At 38.4% G+C, this 15506-nt stretch overlaps 1 protein-coding gene across 1 annotated transcript in view; it reads right to left on the bottom strand.

The window, feature by feature from the left end:
• Positions 1–15506, bottom strand: part of SCARF2 (scavenger receptor class F member 2) — a 401315-nt gene that overhangs the window by 214542 nt on the left and 171267 nt on the right. Inside the window, exon 2 of the mRNA XM_053702070.1 lies at positions 13087–13145. Coding sequence (XP_053558045.1) covers positions 13087–13145 — 59 coding nt within the window. The remainder of the gene's footprint in view (positions 1–13086; positions 13146–15506) is intronic.

Below are 15506 nucleotides of genomic sequence, written 5' to 3'. Positions count from 1 at the left end.
AAATCCGCCTCCCAGTTCTCCACTCCCGGGATGTGGATTGCAGACAGGTGGCAAGAGTGAGACTCTGCCCAGCGAATTATCTTCGATACTTCCATCATTGCTAGGGAGCTTCTTGTCCCTCCCTGATGGTTGATATAAGCTACAGTCGTGATGTTGTCCGACTGGAACCTGATGAACCCCCGAGTTGCTAACTGGGGCCAAGCCAGAAGAGCATTGAGGACTGCTCTCAATTCCAGAATGTTTATTGGAAGAAGACTCTCCTCCTGATTCCATAGTCCCTGAGCCTTCAGAGAATTCCAGACAGCGCCCCAACCTAGTAGGCTGGCGTCTGTTGTTACAATTGACCAGTCTGGCCTGCTGAATGGCATTCCCCTGGACAGATGTGGCCGATAAAGCCACCATAGAAGAGAATTTCTGGTCTCTTGAATGGAATGAAGGACACGGCATGCACTTTGAAGTTTTGTTAACCTGTCCTCTGTCAGGTAAATCTTCATTTCTACAGAATCTATCAGAGTCCCCAGGAAGGGAACTCTTGTGAGTGGAAAGAGAGAACTTTTCTCTTCGTTCACTTTCCATCCATGCGACCTTAGAAATGCCAGTACTATCTCTGTATGAGATTTGGCAGTTTGAAAGCTTGAAGCTTGTATCAGTATGTCGTCTAAGTACGGAGCTACTGAAATTCCTCGCGGTCTTAGTACCGCTAGAAGAGTGCCCAGAACCTTTGTGAAGATTCTTGGAGCCGTAGCCAGTCCGAATGGAAGAGCTACAAACTGGTAATGCCTGTCTAAAAAGGCAAACCTTAGATACCGGTAATGACTTCTGTGAATTGGTATGTGAAGGTAAGCATCCTTTAAATCCACTGTGGTCAAGTACTGACCCTCTTGGATCATGGGCAAAATTGTTCGAATAGTTTCCATCTTGAACGATGGAACTCTTAGGAATTTGTTTAGGATCTTTAAATCCAAGATTGGCCTGAAGGTTCCCTCTTTTTTGGGAACTACAAACAGATTTGAGTAAAACCCTTGTCCTTGTTCCAACCGCGGAACTGAATGGATCACTCCCATTAATAAAAGATCTTGTACGCAGCGTAGAAACGCTTCCTTCTTTGTTAGGTTTGTTGACAACCTTGACAGATGAAATCTCCCTCTTGGGGGAGAGGATTTGAAGTCCAGAAGGTATCCCTGAGATATGATCTCTAACGCCCAGGGATCCTGAACATCTCTTGCCCAAGCCTGGGCGAAGAGGGAAAGTCTGCCCCCCACTAGATCCGGTCCCGGATCGGGGGCCCTCAATTCATGCTGTCTTAGGGGCAGCAGCAGGTTTTCTGGCCTGTTTGCCCCTGTTCCAGGACTGGTTAGGTTTCCAGCTCCTTCCTGTTTTGGTGCAGAGGAAGTTGATGCTGCTCCTGCTTTGAAATTACGAAAGGAACGAAAATTGGACTGTCTAGCCTTGGCTTTGGCCTTGTCCTGAGGCAGGGCATGACCTTTACCTCCTGTAATGTCATCAATAATCTCTTTCAAGCCGGGCCCGAATAAGGTCTGCCCTTTGAAAGGAATATTAAGCAATTTAGATTTAGACGTAACATCAGCTGACCAGGATTTTAGCCACAGAGCTCTGCGTGCCTGAATGGCGAATCCTGAATTTTTAGCCGCAAGTTTAGTTAAATGTACTACGGCATCTGAAATAAATGAATTAGCTAACTTAAGGAATTTAAGTTTGTGTGTGATGTCATCTAGTGTGGATGATTGAAGTGTCTCTTCCAGAGACTCAAACCAAAATGCTGCTGCAGCCGTGACAGGCGCAATACATGCAAGAGGTTGCAATATAAACCCTTGTTGAACAAACATTTTCTTAAGGTAACCCTCTAATTTTTTATCCATTGGATCTGAAAAAGCACAGCTATCCTCCACTGGGATAGTGGTACGCTTAGCTAAAGTAGAAACTGCTCCCTCCACCTTAGGGACCATTTGCCATAAGTCCCGTGTGGCGGCGTCTATTGGAAACATTTTTCTGAATATAGGAGGGGGTGAGAAAGGCACACCGGGTCTATCCCACTCCTTAGTAACAATGTCAGTAAGTCTCTTAGGTATAGGAAAAACGTCAGTACTCGTCGGTACCGCAAAATATTTATCCAACCTACACATTTTTTCTGGGATTGCAACTGTGTTACAATCATTCAGAGCCGCTAATACCTCCCCTAGTAACACACGGAGGTTCTCAAGCTTAAATTTAAAATTTGAAATGTCTGAGTCCAGTTTATTTGGATCAGAACCGTCACCCACAGAATGAAGCTCTCCGTCTTCATGTTCTGCAAACTGTGACGCAGTATCAGACATGGCCCTTGCATTATCAGCGCACTCTGTTCTCATCCCAGAGTGATCACGTTTACCTCTTAGTTCTGGTAGTTTAGCCAAAACTTCAGTCATAACAGTAGCCATATCTTGTAATGTGATTTGTAATGGCCGCCCAGATGCACTCGGCGCTACAATATCACGCACCTCCTGAGCGGGAGATGCAGGTACTGACACGTGAGGCGAGTTAGTCGGCATAACTCTCCCCTCGTTGTTTGGTGAAATATGTTCAATTTGTACAGATTGACTATTTTTTAAAGTAGCATCAATACATTTAGTACATAAATTTCTATTGGGCTCCACTTTGGCATTAACACATATAGCACAGATATCTTCCTCTGAATCAGACATGTTTAACACACTAGCAAATAAACAGCAACTTGGAAATACTTTTCAAAGTAATTTACAAATAATATGAAAACGAACTGTGCCTTTAAGAAGCACAGAAAAATATTATAACAGATAAAATAATTAAGTTATAGCATCAATCTTTGTCAGAATATACAGTTTTAGCAAAGGATTGTTCCCCTCAGCAAATGATAACTAACCCAGGCAGCAGAAAAAAAATACACAAATAAACGTTTTTTATATCACAGTCAATACAATCAGCACAGCTCTGCTGTATGATTACTTCCCTCAAAAAAGACTCTTGAGATCCCTGAACTCTGTAGAGATGAACCGGATCATGCAGGAAGAAAATGAACCTCTGACTGAGTTTTTCTGATGCATAGTGAAAGCACCAAAATGGCCCCTCCCCCACACACATAACAGTGAGAGGGATCAGTGAACTGCTCTAATTTAAATCAAAACTATTGCCAAGTGGAAAAAAAGTGCCCAAAACATTTTTTCACCCAGTACCTCAGAGAAAAAAACGTTTTTACATGCCAGCAAAAAAACATTTTACCTCAATAATTAATTGTCATTTAAAACCTATTGCAAGTCCCTGCAAAATAGGTTAAGTCTATGTATACAGTTTAAAAGCCAGAGAAGTACCATTTCCCAGAAAACTGAAGTGTAAAATATACATACATGACAGCCTGATATCAGCTACATCTACTGCATTCAAGGCTGAGTTTACATTATAACGGTATGGCAGGATTTTCTCATCAATTCCATGTCAGAAAATAATAAACTGCTACATACCTCTTTGCAGATTAATCTGCCTGCTGTCCCCTGATCTGAAGTTTACCTCACTCCTCAGATGGCCGAGAAACAGCAATATGATCTTAACTACTCCGGCTAAAATCATAGAAAAACTCAGGTAGATTCTTCTTCAAATTCTACCAGAGAAGGAATAACACACTCCGGTGCTATTATAAAATAACAAACTTTTGATTGAAGATATAAAAACTAAATATATCACCATAGTCCTCTCACACATCCTATCTAGTCGTTGGGTGCAAGAGAATGACTGGAGGTGACGTAGAGGGGAGGAGCTATATAGCAACTCTGCTGGGTGAATCCTCTTGCACTTCCTGTAGGGGAGCAGTTAATATCCCACAAGTAATGATTACCCGTGGACTGATCACACTTAACAGAAGAAATACACTTTTTACCTCTGTGATTACCTTGTATCTAAGCCTCTGCAAACTGCCCCCTTTTGACAGACATCCATTTTAGCCAATCAGAGCTGGCTCACCTGAACTCCACGTGTGTGAGCACAGTGTTATCTGCTTGTGCAATGCTAAATGTCGACAGCGTATGCTGTCGGCATTCAGCGATGTTTGTCGGACATGATCCGCTATGATAAATCGCCCCCCTAGTCTTTTTCTTACCATAAAAAGTATAATCGTACAAGTATCAACCTTTTATACTGAAGGTCCTCTGCCCATTGCCAAACAAGTACACAGATAACAAATTAAAATATTATTACATAGCGGGGCGGAGCCGGCTGCAGCTAAGACGGCAGCTTAAGACCGGAGTTCCTTTAAGAGGAAAACCAATCCTTGCAAAAATTATAATTTCAGCCATCTAAATATGCCATAACACAAGCCAGGTTATAAGGCTATCGAACAGGGATCTGGCAAGTTTGCTAACTAGCCCTAAAGAACACTCCAACTTGGGCTACAACAACGGAAGCGGCCTAGCTAAAAAAACACAGGGACAAGCTAAGCAGACAGACAGGAGCGGTCGGAAGCTACGAGAGGATCTGGCTCCTGCTATGACCGCAACACCCACCCGGCCCTTTAACTCCATCAACCCCTCATACATCCAAGACCTCAACAAGCTGCCTAAAGGGGCTGCAACTTCCACATTAGGACTCTACCTCATACACGTAAGTGCGGGAACAAAACTGCCGACAACGCATCAATTCTGCAGAATAAGCCACTCACTTGATGTAGTGAGTAACTACTCGACACGGTCACTACAGAGATCCGTAACTGTGTACAGTCCTGCCTTGACAACACTAACAAGCGGCCTACACCAGCCACCACAATCCACACATGTGGCTGCCCGTAGGATCACTCTGCAGCAATGCAAGAAATCTTATAGGATCAATAGATGAGGTGAGACTCCAGCATGCATTAACTAAAAAGGGGAAAAGTAAAACAGTGGTACAGGGCATACGCTTGGATAACCTACAAGCGCAGAGGCAATGTTAGAGAGAGGTCCCATATAGTACCAGATCCTTTTTTTTTTCTTGGCAACGCTATTCTATACAAGCAAGACAACAGACAGGCCGGTTTAACAAGGGACACTATAACTCCTGCAATCTACAAATTACAAACTATAGATATTAAAAACACACTAATATATACAATATATCTATAAGGGCCTAAATCATAAATACTCTATAAGGCAACTAATACAAAAATGGCCTCTAATAAGAAAAATGTCAGACCAATCAAAAATAACAAACCGTCAGCTTCTAAAAGCAATATAATGAGCTCATATTTTGATACTTCAGATGTTAACACTCAAAGTACATCCAGACCCACAAGGGAAGAAATAATCAGATCTCATCCTATATCGGATATACCTGATCCCGACACATATGAAACAATGCAAATCCCTACCTATATTCTTTCTGCGCTAGCTCCAACAAAAGCTATTGCAGATACTATAAGAAAATGTCAGAGAGAAGAACTTGCAGCGTTAAAGCTAGATGTACACATTCTGGGCTTCAGAGTGGAAGCATTAGAAGATCAAGGAGACCTGGTATCTGAAGAACTATTCTCTATGCATAACCTCATTGAACAACAATCAGACATAATATACTCCCTACAGGATAAAATGGAAGATATAGAGAATAGAGGCCACAGGAAAAACCTCATAATCAGAGGAGTGCCTGAAACAGTCCTACCTAAAGAACTTCCAGTGTATCTACCCGCTTTATTCACACACCTGATAGGGACACCTGCTGCAAGCAATATTCCTTGGGACCGTCCACACCGTGCACTTCGGCCCAAACCTCGGGACAATGCACCACCAAGAGACATTATCATAAAATTTAAAAACTTTCTTGAAAAAGAAGAGCTAATGGCAGCTGCAATAAAAAAACAACCAATCAGATTTAGAGGTACAGTTTAACAATTGTATGCAGACTTATCCCAACGTACACTCAAGAGTTATCCCTATTAACAACAATGCTGAGAAACAAGAAAATCCCATACAGATGAGGTTTCCCCTTTCACCTGGCAGTAATCCACGAGGAAAGAAAAATTATATGTACCGACACATCAGAAGTTCCTGCCTTTTGGGAATCACTCGGCCTGGAATCCCCAGACTTACCGCCACCATCAAACCTCACCACACACTCAACCAAAAACAACCTGGAGAAATAAAAAAGGAATTGGGAATTAATCCCTCCAAAAAAGAAAGGAAAATCAACTCCGATGCTCACATCTGACAGAATTGATCTTTAGAACCCCAATAGTAGGAGCCCACTATGCAAAATAGGCACCAAGCGAGTCCTACTCATCACGGACGCTAAAGGGATCACCTGAAATTTATGTCTCCTACATATTATAGTCCATCATGACAGAGGCATGCTAAAGACATCCAACATCTAACCTCATTAACTATGGTGAAGTCAAACCTCACTGGATGAGAATGAGTATCTTTTTCTATGTTATTTGATATTATCCTTGCAATGTTATGTGTTTTGAGATGAGTTTTGCATGCATATGTTGTATTACTTATCACCAAAGGTACCAAATATGAAACACATCTCCTGCTTTACATCTCTAGCATTAGGAAAATCATTAACCTGGTAGTTATACGCTACAGGTATAATGGTTTACATAGGCGTTAAGAATCATTGATTCATTCACTAATAAACGCAGTGAGTGGGATATCCACAACATATATTATCCTAATATCCTAATACTAAATGGTGAGATGGCCATAAGCCTTCACTGAAATCCGCTACTTCCCCCCTCCTTACTTTATGACGAACACCCAGTCTGTTACCCGTCCACATTGGCTTGCCATATTGTCACGCCTATGTGGTAGACCAACTAGTGGTAACTCTGGAACTTACGAATTCCAACTAATTCAATCAAGATTATCAGTTTTTATGGTTATGCTTGTTAACAGTTTTTGTTTCATATGTTTTCATGTTTACAGTTCCAATGTTCAGGACACTACTATCTTAAATTCTGTCCAATCACATGTCCGAACAGCATAATCAACCTATAGCACTCATCTCACAGAATGTCATGGGGTTTAACCCTCTACAAAAAAGGAGAGCTGCACTAATAGACTTATATAACAAAAGAGCTGACATACTTCTACTTGAAGAAACTCACTTTAGATCTAACAAAGAACCTAGATATTTTAGTTCCATATACCCCACCCACTATCATAGCTCGTTTAACTCCAGACAAAATGGAGTGAGTACTTTTATCAAAAAAGATATCCCCTTTCAGGTACAAGAAATCGACAGGGATAAAAATCGCAGATATTTAGCGATCCAGGGCATACTATATGGTAGTTAAGTCATGATTATAAACATCTACACCCCTACACAGACACAGGGGCCAAGTTTTTCAAAACAATACAAACTAAAGTACTGGACTTTGCTAAAGGTATCATAATTCTAGGTGGAGACCTAAACTTTCCTTTTAATCCTCTATTGGATTCATCAACATCCACCTTTTATATTCCTCATAAAACACTTAAACAAATATGGCAATTCTTTACCAAATCCCTATTACATGACACATGAAGATACATCCCACAAGAGATTACTCGTTCTTCTCTCACCCTAATAAAACTGGCTCACGCCTAGATTATTTTTTTACAGTTCAAAATGGTAACTAATACCCCATTATAGACAAATTATTTCAAACTTGGAAGCTCATGCTTAACTGTAAACAACCAATTTCCACTATACCCTCCCCCCTAACCCCTGTTCTCTCTGATCACTCCTTACCATTTGAAACTAAGACTACATTTAAAATTATACCCTCACTGAGAGAAATTATGCCATATTCTATGTTGTTGGATGGCAACTTTCTTAAAGACAGGGATTTGTTAATATAATATGGATATTGGGTATTCTCCCATTGGTATCAATATCTACAACTTCACAACATTCTTTCCTCACACCCTGAAAAAAGAAACATAACTAGACAAAGAACAGCCTTTGAGACATTGTGCTCTATAAAGCCCCTTCCGGAGGTTCAACCTCCATAATTTACAAAATACTTATCATACAACCCCCTAATCACTTACCCTCTTACACCAATAAATGAGACAGAGACTTATACTCACCCCCTCTAATAAAGAATGGAATTCCATATTTCAACAAATCTCTAAAGCCTCCATCTCAGCAAACATTCTGGAAAATTATTACAAAATTATAATGAGATGATATCTAACTCCATATAGACTAAAACATATTTTCCCTAATATTACAGACAGATGCTGGAGGGGATGTGGTAAAGCAGGGACCCTAACACACATTTGGTGGTCCTGCCCTTTATTAGTACCATTTTGGTCACAGGTATTGACTGAAATCAATACATTACTATCCACCAGCATTCATTTTGACCCTACCTATATGTTACTACTCAAACCATTACCTAAAATATCAAAGACATAGGACAAGGCCTTGCTAATTCTGTTAAATAGCGCAAAACAAGTTATACCTAGACATTGGAAAACACTGACAATGCCCTTGTTGCAGGAGTGGCATGGACAGGTCCGATCCACCATCTTCCTAGAGAAACTCCACTATCAATTAACAGACCAACTAGATACTTATTTTGGAATAGCCGACCTATTAAACATTGAGTTATAAGACAACCACAAAATTAGGCTGGCCCGTAACCTTTCTATCACTTTACAGCTGTTCATAACTGCGTTAACATTCATTTAAAATTATCTTTGGATATAAAAAATGCACCATGTTTTATATTGTGTCCAGACTTGGAACTGATTACACCTAATGTTATTTGTTTGCTTGCTTATTTGTTTATACTTTTGCCTTCTTGTCTTGTAGTCATATGACAAATAATAATCCCGGCAATGGACGTTCTATGGATCGCTACTATGAACACTACTAAAGATATTTTCCGGTTCACTATCACATTCATTGTTACTTTAGTTATGTTAAAAAGACTCTCAAACATTTTACAACAAAATATGTTTGAAATGATAAATGCAATAGCTTTGTATTGATTATAAGATAAAAATATATATTTTTTAAAATAAAATATTACATACTCTTCTAAGAAAGCCACATAGATAATGAGTTGTATCTTATTTTCGTTAAGGCTCGGTAAAAATTAAGCAGCCTAATCAGCATGTATTACATTGTCAGAGTGATTTACCACTAATGACTTTATTACATATTGCATTATTATTACATATTGCACAAATAGTAATGCGTTGTTTTTTTTAACCAACATTGTTTTCTGACAATGAGGAAGCTCATAATCCTGCAGTTACCATAAACACCTTAGCCACTTTCACTTGCTGCTTATACTGTATTAAAAAGGCATTTGAAACAGGGGACTATCCTCAGCAAACATAAAAACAGAAAGTAAAAAAATATATGTGTTCACTCAAATATAAACTTATACACAAATAAATAGTGAAAATCCCAAAACAATTGTGTAAAATAAAAGGATATAGTCTTTCAATCCAACAGGTTGAGATTTCTTCCAGATTCTTTTGGGTGCTGGGTTAATCCTGGAAATAGACTTTTGAGCTATAACTCAGCTCTTAGGGCTAGATTTATCAACTCTGAGGCGTACAGGGGCGCATATACGCGCCCCTGTACGCCTCAGCTCGCCTGTGGCGGGGCGCAATTACCCGCAGGTAATTAACATTGCACACGAGTGCCCCCTGCCCGCGCACAGCCAATCACGAGCGGGCAGGAGCTGTGAGAACTTGCTGCCGCAGGGGCTTGATAAATCTAGTGAATCTCTACTAAAATTTAGTGTTTAGGCAGGTAGGTATCAGGCCCCGCGGCCCTCCCTCATGGTGAATAACTTCCAGGTATGTAGAGAAATAACACAGAAAGCAGACAATAGTGAAGGGGATTATGACCTAATTGACTGGTACTCACTTAGCAATGAGCTATAACTTAGCTCTAATGGGTTAAGCAGGTAGGCATTTAGTTCCTCAGCTTACTCCAGATAAAACAGGAACAGTAGCTCATAAGAATAATATTTATTATAACTAAATACAATTTACAGGACAATACTGTGTACGGACATTACAGCTAATATCTTCTGCTCAGTAACATTTATCTTGAACATACCACATACACAATGAATAGCCAAGAACCCAGCAGTAAAACAGTCCCTTACAATGTCCTTAAAAACTCCAACAAACGTTTCACCACTTTCCTAGTGGCGTTTTAAAGGATCTACCTGCCTAACCAGTAAGAGCTGAGTTATAGCTCAAAAGTCTATTTCCAGGATTAACCCAACACCCAAAAGTATCTGGAAGAAATCTCAATCTCTGAGATTGAAGAACTATATCCTTTACCTTTATTTTATTTTACACAATTGTTTTGGCATAAAAACAAAAAGATGTTTTAATAGTGTAAGAAAGTCCTTTTTTTAGCACTTACACATACTGTATCTAAAGATCATTTTAGATACCACATAGAAAACGTAAACAAATGTCTCTTTAATTTATAATCTACAGTGTTCTATGTATACTCAGTCCAAAATGCTACAGCAGCTATACAGTTATACAGTAAATATATTTTTACCACTGTACAGAATTACACTATTTGCTGCTCTGCTGAGTTTACTAGTTTAAACAAACCATGCACAGTAAAGAATCTATTGAATAGTCCACCATACAGGCATCATCTTATATATCCTGTGCGTCTAGCTGTTCTCAGATCCTGTGTTTCTGTACTTACATTTGAGTAAATGCCCTGAGATTTGCATGACGACAGGCTGCCAGAGAATAACAGTGGCTTCTCTGTACATGCAGAGCCTTTACTTAACACCATCTTCAGCTACCTATTTCTGGATTTCTAACTGAAAAAGTCACATTGTACAGGGATCTACCCTATTGGCACCACAAATCTAAGCCGGGATTTTAATTATGAGAGGAAGCTACTGACTACACAGCAGAAGGCCCTTTATTGATAATTGTGCTGTATCTTTAAAATATTCAGATTAAAAAAAATTAACAAATATAAACTGCACATTTCATGAAGTATATTTATCAAATGACAAACTGATAAATAGAGTCTGTAGAATACACAGTCATGATTTATCTATTCACGCAGAAAAGCATAAGACAAATAGAAAGGATTATGACTAATCATTATGGCGCACATTACAAGTAGAGTTAAAAAATATTAACACTGTTAAAGAGACATGAAAGCCAAATTTTTTCTTTCATTATTTAGAAAGAGCATGCGATTTTAAACAACGTTCTAATTTACTTTTATTATCTATTTTGCTTCATTCTCTTGATATCCTTTGCTGAAAGGCATATCTAGATAGGCTCTGTAGCTGCTGATTGATCACTGCACATAGATGCCTCATGTGATTGGCTCACCCATGTGCATTGCTATTCCTTCTGCAAATGATATCTAAAGAATGAAGCAAATTAGATAATAGAAGTAAATTAGAATGTTGTTTAAAAATATATTCTCTACCTGATTCATGAAAGAACATTTTTAGGTTTAGTGTCCCTTTAAGCTCTAACACCTCTAAAGTTAAATCAGTAGCGCTCTTATTCTTGTGCTCAAGGTGGGTATCGCTTGAGTGAAAGACTCCGGCCCGCTAACATCTGGAGGTCGGATAGCGCAGACTTCTAAGGGACACACTACGCGGGGAATAAGAATTTCATATCTATATTAAAAAGTAAGTTGTAGCGCAACTGATGAATGAAACTTCATCTATAATATCACTAACATTCTGGATCTGTTTTTTATGAAGGGGAGAGTTTACCATCACTTTAAAGGAACATGAAATATTAAGATAAAAGGAGCCACACTGTGACCCTGTCTTCTAGCGTGCACTGCTTCTCCTTCAACAAAGAATACCAAGAGAATTAAGCAAATTGTATAATAGAAGAAAATTGTTTAAAACTGCAGCAGCAGCAGCATGCTCTTTCTCAGTGATGACGAACCTACACCTACAGAACTACACTTCCCATGATGCTCGACTGGACAGCAGATTGCCTAAGCATCATGAAAATGTAGTTCTAAAACATCTGAAGTGCCACGGAATTTCAGGTCCTTTAAGTATGAATGATGTAAAAGTCAGATTTGTATACAAGGCTTTAAGATAAGTAATTTATGTTAGATAAGGTCACTTTGTAATCTTAAAGGAACAGTCTAGGCCAAAATAAACTTTCATGATTCAGATAGAGCATGTAATTTTAAACAATTTTCCAATTTACTTTTATCACCAATTTTGCTTTGTTCTCTTGGTATTCTTAGTTAAAAGCTTAACCTAGGAGGTTCATATGCTAATTTCTTAGACCTTGAAGGCCACCTCTTTTCAGAGTGCATTTTAACAGTTTTTCACCACTAGAGGGTGTTAGTTCACGTATTTCATATAGATAACACTGTGCTCGTGCACGTGAAGTTATCTGGGAGCAGACACTGATTGGCTAAACTGCAAGTCTGTCAAATGAACTGAAATAAAGGGGCAGTTTGCAGAGGCTTAGATACAAGATAATCACAGAGGTTAAAAGAATATTATTCTAAATGTGTTGGTTATGCAAAACTGGGGAATGGGTAATAAAGGGATTATCTATCTTTTAAAACAATAAAATTCTGGTGTAGACTGTCCCTTTAATAAAAGCTCCCTGCATGAAGCTTAAACAGTGATTTCATTTTATATGTATATTCAGTTGCAGTAAATAAACATTTTTGTTATTAAACACATAGAAATAAAAACCCAATATATTCCTGAGATAATTAAACTCTGTGTCCACTTGATTCTCTAATATATCCAATTTAACAACAGAAAGCTTTACTCCAAGACAGTAATACTTTTATCCTACATGTAAAAATATGGTTCAATGAGTACAGAAAAAAATAAAGAAATAAAGGCCCCAATCCTCTCTGTTACTTGCCAATACTGTGCTATCTGAGGCATCGCTAGCTGGCAGACACTTAGAATAGGTGCAGACATGGGTTGATGATCAGAGGTTTTCCGCCAAGGCATTGGATATCTTGCATGCCAGAAGTTGGCTTAGGAGTGAACTGTTCACTTCAACAGCTTCTAGTTTACACTACTGAATCTAATGGAAATATTAGACAATATGTAAACCCAATAGCATTACCAGGTATAATACATACCTATTAAGCATTCTTCTCCTTGCTGTTTCCATCCCTGGCAGCAGACAAATCCTGATGAGCTGTTTACAAAAAGAAAAGTTAAAAATGGAGTTAAAATTTGTTATTGGCATTAAAACATTATTTATTATAAAAATGTTATACTATGTTAGAGGGATACATTGTTCATTTCCACAGTGAGTCATTTTAGAAAGATACGATTTAGAAATGTTAAAACTTTAATGAAAAGTTGCCTATTGATCCCTAGAGATCAGCCTTCAACAAAAAAATTCTGAGCTCCACAAATTTCTAAAGTGGACTTGCTATCAAAATAATTAGGATGTTACTGGAAAACAAGCATAATAGGAGTGTTTAGTTTAAAGGGATATGAAACCCAACATTTTTCTTTCATGATTCAAATAGAGCATGCAATTATAAACAACTTTCCAATTTACTTCTATTATCAATTTTGCTTCATTTTCTTGGTATCTTTTATGGAAGCAGCAGCAATGCACTACTAGGAGCTAGCGGAACAGATTTGTAAGCCAATGATAAGAGGTATATATGTGGAGCCACCAATCAGCAGCTAGCTTCCTGCTCCTGAACTTACCCTATGTATGCTTTTCAACAAAGAATACCAAGAATATGAAGCTAATCAGATACTAGGGGGCAGATTTAACAAGGGCCGAATGGCCCCTGATGCAACTATTTCCACGCAAGCCTTTAGGCTCGCCGGAAACAGCAATTATGAAGCAGCGGTCTTAACTGGTCTGCCGCCTCTGAGGCTGCGGACATCAATCCACCCGATCCTATACGATTGGGTTGATTGACACCCCCTGCTAGCGGAATCTGCAGGGGACGGCATTGCACAAGCAGTTCACCAGAACTGCTTGTGCAATGTAAAATGCCGACAGAGTATGCTGTAGGTATTCAGCGATGTCTGACGGACATGATACGCTACAGCATATCATGTCGGACAGACATTGATAAATCGGCCCCCTAGAAGTTAATTGGAAAGTTGTTCAAAATTGTATGTTCTATGTGAATCACAACTTTTTTTATTTGTTTCATGTCCTTTTAAATGTTTTTGTTGTTATTAAACTGCGTTCTTAAAGGGACACTGTACCCAAATTTTTTCTTTTGTAATTCAGAAAGAGCATGCAATTTTAAGCAACTTTCTAATTTACTCCTATTATCAATTTTTCTTCGTTCTCTTGCTATCATTATTTGAAAAAGAAGGCATCTAAGCTTTTTTTTGGTTTCAGTACTCTGGACAGCACTTTTTTATTGGTGGATCAATTTATCCACCAATCAGCAAGGACAACCCAGGTTGTTCACCAAAAATGGGCCGGCATCTAAACTTACATTCTTGCATTTCAAATAAAGATACCAAGAGAATGAAGAAAATTTGATAATAGGAGTAAATTATAAAGTTGCTTAAAATTTCATGCTCAATCTGAATCACGAAAGAAAAATTTTGGGTACAGTGTCCTTTTAAAGGGATAGAAAAGTCAAAATTAAACTTTTAAGATTCATATAGAGCACTGGTTTTCAAACCTGTCCTCGGGCCTCCTCAACAGGCGAAAATTTCAAGATTTCCTTGGAAGAGAGCAGGTAAAATAACCATGTTTACTAAAAAGCTGATTATTTCACCTGTGTTCCAGTTCAGATATCCTCAAAATATAGCCTGTTAGGGAGGTCTGAGGACTGGTTTGAAAACCAGTGATATAGAGTATGGAATTTTCAGATACTTAAATTATGCCTTCTAAAAATTAAAAAAAGTACAAAAGTATTTTTTGTTGTTGCATCTGAACAAGGGCATATTACAATGTAATATGACTTTCTTTTTAATTAAACTGAATTTCCTGTACTAAGTTAATAATAATAATACTTTTTTTTTTATTTTTATGCTTCTGAGGTGTGTCTCTTTAAAACAAGCTAAAGGTCATTTTTTGTTCCCTAAACTTTTGGCAAAAATTTAGATTTAGAAATAATTTATTCACAAAGCAGTAGACGTGCTTATCAGCCAGTGAGCAGTAAGTCTGTGAGCAGCTCCAACATCACCTCCAACTTTATTCATGGAAAAATAATGTTTTTCGTGTTTTTCCCATACATGACAGACTTTTTTTTAGGTTTATTGTTCCTTTAAAGGAGCAATAAAGTAAAAATAAAACTTTCATGATTTAGATAGAGCACTTTCTGGAATAGCTCATTATGTTACAATTATATATAAGAAAGTTGCCTTTTTTTTTTTCTTTAAACTTATCCCTAACTTTAAAAAAATTATATTTTATATCTCACTGTTTACTGGTCCTTCCTCCGCTCCCTTGCACTTCCGGGTTTCAATAAGCTGTGACGTAGAGAGCAGTCCCACCCACTCTCTATCCAGGCATGCTCCTAGCTGGGTACTAATTATTGCATTAGCTTCACTCATGGGCGCCTAA

Source organism: Bombina bombina, chromosome 2 (genome assembly GCF_027579735.1).
Source record: "Bombina bombina isolate aBomBom1 chromosome 2, aBomBom1.pri, whole genome shotgun sequence".
Taxonomy (NCBI): domain Eukaryota; kingdom Metazoa; phylum Chordata; class Amphibia; order Anura; family Bombinatoridae; genus Bombina; species Bombina bombina.
Note: the sequence above shows the minus strand (reverse complement) of the source record. Positions and strands in the feature narration are given on the sequence as shown.